Below are 9983 nucleotides of genomic sequence, written 5' to 3'. Positions count from 1 at the left end.
TTATATATATCACCTGTATTAATTTACTAATATTTTTTAATATTTTTGAAAGTTTTTGAGATATCAAACGGTAGTCTATTCGTGTGCAAACTCGTGTTCATTCGGCAGGAGGCCCTTTGACCCAAGAGGCCTGGAACGCAGAAGTATCCGCCCGTCCGGGCCTCCAGTCTCCAATTCTCCATGGCCCACAACATCAACAACAAGAAGACAAAAAGCGCAAAAGCTCGCGCCACGAAATCCCCAGACTGCCCCTGAAAACCCGCACCAAAACGGCAAAACCCCACCTGCTTCTCTTCTCCTCCCACGCTTCACTTTTCTCCTCGGCGAAAACCCCACAACCACCGCCACCAGAGAGATGGCCGCGGCGAAACCCCAACTCCAATTCTCGCCGCACGCCGCCGCATCCCCCGCGGACGCCGACGCCGGACCCGCCGACGCCGACGCCGGTTTCGCCGTCTTCCGCCTCCTCCTGCCCCCGTCCTTCTCCGACGCCGACACCATGCGCCTCTACGCCGCCGTCAACCCGCTGCGCCGCCGCACCGCTGCGCTGCAGGTCCGCGTCGAGCCCCTCGACCCGGCCTCCGCGGGCGGCCGCGTCGTCGCCGCCGTGCTCGGCCCCACCGCCCCCGTCCGCCGCGTCGAGGCCTCCTCCTCGTCCGCGGAGCCCCTCGCGCTCTCGCCCGCGCAGGAGGCGCTGGTCGCCGTGATCGATACCCAGGGGGCGCTCTACTGCGCCGGCGAGGAGGAGGCTCGCGGCAAGGCCCCGCCCGGGCGCGTCACGTGCCTGCTCCTGGTCGATGCCGACCGGCTCGAGGCGTCGGCCGGGAGAGGCGTCATGGAGAGGATCGCCCTGGAGGCCGGCGCCGACGTGCGCGTCGCGATGTGGGAGGAGGGCGCGCTGCCTCCGCGGGGCCAGCCACCTGAGGAGGTCGTCGAGGTATACTAGCCATTTCCTCTTCTACGTACGATTCTATTAAGCTGGTGGTTGTACTACGTGCTACACTTGATACTTCCTAATTGTTATATTGTGCACTGTGCATTGCAAATCCTCCTGTTTATTTTTTTCTTTGGGAGATGTGCGGATTATGATTACATACTGATTACATAATGTACGTGAATTCACGCGATTTGGACTAGTGCAGTGTCATGGAAAAATGATTGAGCGTCTTTGTTTACATGGAGAGGGGAGTCCTAACTATAATAATAATAAAAACAACATAGAAAAGTGCAACTTGTTTAAAGGCGCAGCTTGCTCTTTGCTGCCGTATCAGCAGGTATAGTTGTTTGTTGCTATGCAGCAGAATCACCTTTATGGATAATTCGCACAAGCTTGCACAATGTCAAGTCCAAGGAGTTGATTTCTCACACAGAGGTAGTGTGTGTATAGAAGCTAACAATACTCTTGAGCTTCTTTTGGATTTCACATGCTGTGTTTTTTTTAACAATGTGATATCATTTTGTTGAACTCATCCATTTTTTTTTCTTCACAGCATTTTAGTTATGTATTCTTTCAGTGCTGCATTCTTGATGTCTTACCATCTGGAGATACAGCATGAGTCCATTTCTGTATTTGTTTCCATGCATGTTGGAAGAAAAAGTATGAGTTACTAATAGGCTAGCATAGGTCTATAGTATCTAGGCCAATGAATCACATAGATAACAAAACTTTGTTCTTGTATCACCTAAAATACTGTAGCACTGAATAATCCAGTTGGTTTCTGATTCTTTTGCTGCAAAACGAACTTATGCATAAAGTGGTTTGCTAAATTATCAGGGACTCCCATTGAACTTTTTGTTTGAAAGGTCCTGTTCTGTGGAGTTTTAATTTGATCATATGACTCAGAAAATGCTTAATTACCAAGGAAGTTTATTGCTGTGATTTGCTACTCAACAGTTTTAGTTGGTGTTTCTTATTATTTTTCAGATAACTGGAGATAGAACAGCTGTAAGGAAAGCTCTAGTTGCTTTGTCTAGCTGTCTTCAAGGTGACCTTCCAATCGGTAACTCAACAGCTTATGATAAGAAAGAAGGTTCAATACTCCCATGGGCATCTTCAGAAGTGCCTGGGCCTAATATGGGAACTTCGTGCTCAGAGGTATCCACAGAGTTTGCACAAGGCAGTGTCGCTAAGACTCATTGTCCAGAAGGTAATACAGGATATGTTCAAAGTAAAACTCTTCAGCAAGTTTCATTCAGACTTCTCCTGCCTACCTATCTTGCTGGAGGTTTGATTGGCAAGAGGGGCTTGATTATCAAAGGCATCGAAGATGAAACTGGTGCTTGTATTGATGTTGGTGCACCTGTCACTGGTTGCAAGGAGCGTGTAATAACAATTTGTGCCCTAGAGGTTTGAATTTGAACACTAAAAGCTCCTTTTCCCATTGCTTTTCTCTCTCTTAGAGCCCATGTTTAACTGTTTGTTTGATAACATAACAATTTTCACAATGGTTAAGTGGCTGTTCTACATCTCTCTATGAATCTAGAAACTTTGTTTGTAATTTTGTATTATGCCTTTTGTGACTCATATTGTACATCTCATTTATTTTATATATTTGATTTCTGTTCCTTGTAGAGCCCAGACTCGGAATATCATATAGTGCAAAGTGCACTACTTCTTATATATGACAGAATGGTGGAGATAGAAAGCAATATACACTCATCATTTGAGAAGGCATCTCAATTCTCGGCCAGAGCCCTTGTGCTCAAAACTCACTTTGATTGTTTAGTTGGTTTAGGTGGTTCTATAATCAAGGAAATGGTGAATGCAACTGGAGCAAGAATTCAGATATTGGATGATAGTGATGTTCCAGCTTGTGCCTCTAACTTTGAACTAGTTCTACAGGCAAGCATATCTTTTGACACAAAAGCATTAGAATAAGCAATTTGTTAGTACATGGTTCTTCTGTGCCATGTAATTCATTCAATTATGAACAAATAGTAGCCATTGTTAACGAACTCAACCTTCTGATTCTCTACTGTGCGTGTTTGGTAAATGAAATGCTAATAACAGTTTTAAAATTCTATAAATATTTCTCATTTGTTTATTGTTCTTTTTCTAGTGATTACTGTCTTCTTGAAATTTTGCCTGTATGCTCTAATGTCTTTTTATTTACATTAGTAGCTAACAAATGGTTTGGATGTCATGATTTATTTCTTATAATGAATATGGTAAATAAACTTATTTGGACAGCCAGATTTCAAGAGCAGCATTAGTGCAGTAGTTCTTGACTGGTGACGATGTTTCTGTTTGATTTGTTGAAGATCTAAGTATTCCATGAGTACTTGGTTCATCGCTTTTCTCTTCTTCTTTTTCACATTTTCGTTCTCTCAACTAACAATCTCGGCTGATTTATGATTCTTCTGTTCTCCTGCCATATGTTGGACAGCTTTGTAATTATTGAGGTTTATCTTTGTGCCCTACAGATTACTGGAGAGCAAGTGAATATAAGGAATGCTTTATCCCTTGTTTGCTGGAAACTTCGTAATCATATTTTCTCCAACGAAACCGACTACAACAATTCCCATATTTCCTCTTCAGAAATTGCTTCATCAAATGCAACCAACCAGGCAAATAATTATTCAACAAGCCAATATTCAATGGACAATGCGCATAAGGTTGATCATGGACCCTCTCTCAGTTATGGAGTGGACTCTGTGGAAAAGTCTTTCAGTGACTTAGAGCTCAGTTCTTCAGAAATTCAGGTTATCTTGTAGAACTTTATTCTATGCTTATTTATATTTGCACCATGTTTGGTGGCTGGTGGGATAGGAGGTTGCTATTGTTTTCTGGAAAGGGGCTCATTTCCTTCATGATCTTTGGCACCTGGACTTTGTGGGTCCACCGCAATAAGTGTGTCTTTGATGGTGCTTCTCCTAGGGTCGCTTGCGCGTTGATGCTAGCTGTAGAGGTGTTACACTTTTGGAATTTGGCCAGGGCACGAGGTATTACTCACCTCCTTGCTCTAGCACCTCTTGAAGGTTGATTTGTTGGTATTAGAGGTTGTGGTTGGTCTATGTGTTTTTGCGGCACACATGTTTTAGGAACCTAAGTGTGTTGGAGGTGCATGTGTAGTGTTGTAAAGGTTCTTACCCCTTTTTTCTTCTTAATAATAATAATGATACATGGCTCTCCTGTGTGCTTGAGAAAAAATATATTTGCACCATGTTAAGAGTTCTCTTCCATTCTGATATACCGCATTCAGTATACTCCCTCCAGTCTTATACACGGCGTTACAACAGCCAAATTAGTGCAATTTGTGACTGGAGGAAGTATGTATGGATGGAATTATTAAAGTTAATGAGAGTATAGAGATGAGGGGTTGTTAAATTTCTTGTTTGGTTTGTGAAGCTTGGGAGTTTAGGTGTGCAGGGATTGAAAGTTAGAGGGTCCAATTCCCACCATTTTGAACCCATGGGAAGGATGGTAAGTGTTACAGAATTGCTATTTAAACAGAGAAGAATAAATCTTAGCCGTTCATGACAACTCTACATTTTCCCATCTCTTTGGTGAAACAAGGCTTAAGATTAGAAATTAACATCCCATGGCTTGTTCCACTATGACTCATGTTCCCCATACTGGTTCTTTGGCAACTATTGATAACTGTATTTGGTGTTATGAGAGGGGGAGCTTGAAGAGGGATTTAGAATGGGAAAATTGATTTGTCCATTTTTGTCATGATAGATGGGAAGTCTAGGGAATTGATATCAGACAGCAAGATAGGTTGATGTTAGTTATGGTGAAGTACGAATGGTCGGGATGTATTTATCTTCCACAGAAAAGTAATGTCTGATGCTTCTCTTAGCTTTTTCTTTATCCCCTCTTAGCTATGCACACACATGTATGTATTCTGCCCATTTGGGACTTGGAGTGGAATCTGGGCCACACTTCGACAGCATCCTGTAGCTGTAGTTATGATCCTTACTAACAGACAAATATATTAGACATAATTACTTTTCCTCGTATTTTAGCCATTCAGTTGCATGATAAATCTTCATTTCTTTTGTATTAGTTCTCGTCCTCCTAGCAACCTGACTGTTTTGTTATTTCTTGTGGAATCTATGAAATGAAGCTAATTCAGCGTGAAAGCTCAGCTGACTTGGCACTCAATAAGCCGAGTTAAAAACCTAATTGACCTGGTCAAGATCAAGTCTGTGAAATGGGTTACTGTTTCAAATAGTTATGGAGTTGGTAGCTTAGTTCTGATGAAACAGTGGAAAGGTGTGTTTGAGTGGATATTTTATGGCATATTCATTTACAGGTTTCACAATGCAAAATACATGAACACAAGGCATGTGGAAAGTGGCAACTTGTGTGATCTGTCAGCTGAAAGCACTTTAAGTTTCTTTTTCCTTTTCAAAATAATTATTATTTGTTTCTGATGAGGACATTTGAAAATTTCTCGCTGTTATGCATGAAGCTTTAAGCCTTCTTTCTTCAACACTAATAGAGTTCTTCTTTCACTTGGCAAGCTTATATTCACCATATGAGCTATTTCTAATTTTGTACTGCTGCTCCAGCTATGTTCTAATATGCACTTATTTTGTGGCACTACTGAATAAATATTTGATAGCAGAAACCTGATAATGGGAATGGTGTCAGGATCAACAATTCAGATAGTGGGATTCAGAACCCTACTGAGTGGAATGACATTGTAACCAATAACTTAAATCATGGAATTATATTTTCAGAGGAAAACAATCTTGTGAGGTAATAGTCTTGTCTGTCTTTGTTGTTTGATCTCTGCTTCCACATTAGCGTAATTTTCCCTTTAGAATTCGATAGCTGTGATGGATTATGATTACTTTACTGTATTGGAGTGCGTCAATTGTTTGCCTTGTTAGTTGTTATTATCTTTGTATCTGCTGCATTATTTCCAGCATATTAAAGTTTACACCAATATCAATCTCTGCCATTCTTGTTTATGTTCTTGACTTCTTGTAACCTCAAAGTATTTCTTTTTTAGTTATTTGTTACTTACAAAAATGTACAGTGAGTCTGTGCCGTACCACCGCTTTGCACATTTCATCAATATGGGCGAGTTGATGACTCTTATTTTTGACTGCTAGTAAATTTTAGTAACTTGTGATTCGGATTGCAGGGGAGTTGAGCATGCTTCGATAACAAGAATCACATATGAGACTGCTGTTTCTGGGAGCATCCTAACTCTTGTCTATGGAGATAATGGAAGCAACCTGGCCAAGCTTACAGAGGTCTCGCTGCACAACTACTTAACCTTACTTGCTTCAATGCTTATTACCATTGCATTCTACTTTAACTCAGAATTTGCATTAACTCTTCATCTATATTTTTTAATTTTATGACTCGAGTTTTTTAGATGATGGCATACGAAAGTGCAGCCTCCATGAGTTAACAAAATAAAATGATTTCCAGGATGAACACACGATAGTTGCTTTGTAGGGTCATGTCTTTAGGTTTTCCCATGATCGCACGTGTGCTGGGGGTGTTTTGGTAGCATCCTTTGGGCCTCTTCCTTGTACTAATAGCTAGGAGCAGGCACTTGCCTCTCCTATGTATTTTTTTCTCTCATTGAAATGGCATATAGTTCTCCAGGGATGGTTCGAGAAAAAAAAGGGACAAATAGACAATACAAAATTCAGAGATTTGTATCTGGACCTGACCTTCTTGACCATGGTTACATTCTTTTAAGAAGGAAAGTAATGTCCCACATCGTCAAAAGTTACCAGTTTTTTGCTTCCATCTGTTGTAACACAAGATGCATTGGGCCCTGGTGATCCATGAATAGAAAACTAGCTGTATAACTGTTACTAACAGTTCACAACTACTCCCTTCTGAATATGGTTGCTACTTTAATCTATTCAATCTGTATACTATTTCTTGCATTTTCTGTGCCACGTGTTTCATTATCAGATTATGGTTTCTTATTTTCGTCCTTGAAGTTATGACACCACTGAATTCTGTACTGGATATAATGTACATGTCGTACTACCATGTTAGATCATTATTTTGTGTCTTCCATAACATTATATTTTTCATGTGAATTCAGGTATCTGGTGCTGACATCGCCGTCTACAATCCACCTTCGGAGGGCAACGAAGCTATGATCGTGGTATCTGGACCACCGGATCAGGCACAATCAGCTCAGCGCCTGCTCGTCGAGTTGATCCTACAGGGACAATGATGAACGGTCACCCCGGCACCTTCATGGCCTTTCTGCTTAGTACGGCAGATAACGTTATCGTGAAATAGTAGTTCATGATGCAAACTTGCAGGGTCAGAGGTATACAACGATGGCTGACGTGCATACTGTTAGTTGCGTGACTGAATGTTATGATTCGAACTGCGTGGGGAGTATGGAGTTTGGACCATTGGATTAATCCGTTGTGTAGCTTGCAGCGTGAAGCTCTTGCAGGACCGATCGATGCAGCTAGTGATTAACATAAACAGCTGTCGATTCGGTGCTTGCCTGCTTGGAGTAATCTCATTAAATTCAATTTGAATCCATTGGGAGTTTCATTATCACAGCAAACCTGCAAGCCCTTTTGTTGCAGAAATGCTAAACCTAAACAATATCACATCCTGCTAGTAGTTCGCAGTTTCTTACTGTGTTATGTGACGTGACTTTGGTGATAACAATGTTATTATACCATTGGCCTACTGAGTTCTGATCACCCACGAACAGAGGCGCCTGGATACATCAGATGATCAGAATACTCACCCCTATAGAGTACAGGTCCAGCAGCGTATTTATTGTTCAACAGCCCTGTTCGCTTGAATTACTTCAACAGTACTTTTCAATAAAAGAATAGTATTTTCTGCTCATAATAAATTAGCATCAGCCAAATTTTAGGAAAGCAAAGAATATGTGACAAGAAGGAGGGTGAAATGGGTGACTAAACCCAAACTTAAAACCTAAGGCTTGTTTTTTTACACAAATAGGGTTTAACCTCTGCTCCCTCCATATAGGATTTAGGCGGTGTTTGGTTAGGGTTGTTAAAGTTTAACATGTACTTTAGCTTTTTATTTTATTTGACAATTAGTGTCCAATCATGAACTAATTAGACTCAAAAGATTTGTCTCGTAAATTACTCCCTAGCTATGTTTTTAGTTTCGTAAATAGTCTACATTTAGTAATTTATACATGTGTCTAAACATTCAATGTGACGGGCGGTAAACTTTACCGCTTGTAACCAAATAGGCCCTTAGAAGTCAATTTGGATAATGTTTTGGTCAAACATTGAGAATATAAATCATCAATAATTTTAAAATTATTGAGTTTGCAAATATAAAAATTATATGAATAGATTTGTCTTAAATATTTATAAAAATTATATCAATAACTTGAAAAATAATTTTATAAAAGTACACATATATCATTTTTTCTTAAATATTATGATAAAAATAAGAGGTCAAAGTTATGTTTTGGAGACCGTATCGCTGTCATAAATGACTTATAAATCCTATGGAGGAAGTATTTCATTAAGATGAAGGAAATTACATGGCACAACTATGATAGAGCTCTCGTAACATAGATTACAAACAACCTATGTAATGGTCACTCTGCTAATGGATTGGGCTCGAATGGCTTAATGGTTTGGATTGTGCATTGGATGGCTCTGAACTGGGAGCAATAGTTTTCATGTTTGTCATGCGCAGACAGATTTGGGGCTACGGGTCTAATGGATTGGGCTGGTTTGGTTCCATATGGTGCTCATTTCATGGGTGCAAACGAGTTACAGCTCACAACTTAGATCGTTGTCTGTACGCTCACCTCTTCGCACACGCACGGTTGTGCTGCTCATGCATAGCACAACACTGCTTTGCTCTGTGGGTTAGAAAATACTTCATAGGTATAGAATGGATTGGAACCCACGGGTTGTCAAATGGATAAGAACCCACTGAAAGATTGGATTGCAGAGATACTTTTTATCTTTACTCTGCTCCGTGGATTCACTTTAGTAGGGGTTTGGTTCCCGCCATGTTTGGATTAGTTTAGTTTGGTGACAAAAGCTGCAGTGTGGAGATATGGATTGGTGTGGGTATAAATTGGATTACAGCCCACTAGCAGTGTATGGTGAGTGACCTGAAATAAAATTAAGAACAAAAAAGAAAGCAAATAAACAGAGAGCGACTGTCCTCAACCCCTATAATATACTACAAGAGATTGGGCCTTCTATGACAATTTCTGGATTATGATACACACCTTCTATGACCACAACATATAGTCACAAAAGGGGTACAATGACAAGAGAAAGCTTGTAATTGTCACAATCAGTTAGTCATAGGAGATTATGACAATTGCAGGCTTTATGCTGTGGTTATAGAAGGTGCGTCATATCCTGAAAATTGTCATAGAAGGCTCAATCTCTTGTACCAATCAAGCTTGTAAGAATACATCAATGCAATGGTGGCCTAAAACATAGACAAAGCTGTGGTGGCAAAATATCTACCCGAAGAAGACAGGCTCATTTCAAACTAACACAAAAACAACACCTACTCTAGCGTAATGTGCAATTAAGATTTTTCTAGTGTGCTCTAAATCCAGGAAGGTAAAAGCCACCCAAGTGAAACACAACCGAAAGCAATAAACACAATAAGATAGAATCACATGTTTTCCATAAAAAGTCCACCAACCAAATAAAAAACCTAAAAACATAAAAATGGAAAATAAATAAATTGAAATGGAAGAACCAAACATATTGAAATGGGAATAGAAAGGAAAGAAAAAAAAGAAACATCCAATAATTGGGGGTGGGGGAAGAAAAATATAAATAAACAAAAACATAATAAGAATACTAAAATATCAATTTTCAGAGTGAAGGGGGGAGAAAAATTAACAAAGAGGCACATGAACGTTTTAAAAAATTTCATATGAAGATATAGTGTTTTCTTCCTAAAAAGCTAAACTAGGAATAGAAGTAATAGATAGATAGATAGATAGATAAAGAAAACAAGTGAAATAAAAAAATATAATTAGAAACAAGAAAAAATAAAGGAAGAAATG

The 9983-nt window shown here is 40.0% G+C and overlaps 1 protein-coding gene across 1 annotated transcript; it reads left to right on the top strand.

Moving 5' to 3' along the window:
- LOC8057949 (KH domain-containing protein HEN4) lies at positions 250-7623 on the top strand. The gene is made up of 7 exons (XM_021452965.1): positions 250-937; positions 1925-2347; positions 2573-2842; positions 3424-3702; positions 5574-5707; positions 6099-6210; positions 7026-7623. The coding sequence occupies exons 1-7, from the start codon at positions 356-358 to the stop codon at positions 7158-7160; spliced, it is 1935 nt and encodes a 644-aa protein (XP_021308640.1). The 5' UTR covers positions 250-355; the 3' UTR covers positions 7161-7623.

Source organism: Sorghum bicolor, chromosome 2 (genome assembly GCF_000003195.3).
Source record: "Sorghum bicolor cultivar BTx623 chromosome 2, Sorghum_bicolor_NCBIv3, whole genome shotgun sequence".
Taxonomy (NCBI): Eukaryota; Viridiplantae; Streptophyta; class Magnoliopsida; order Poales; family Poaceae; genus Sorghum; species Sorghum bicolor.
Note: the sequence above shows the minus strand (reverse complement) of the source record. Positions and strands in the feature narration are given on the sequence as shown.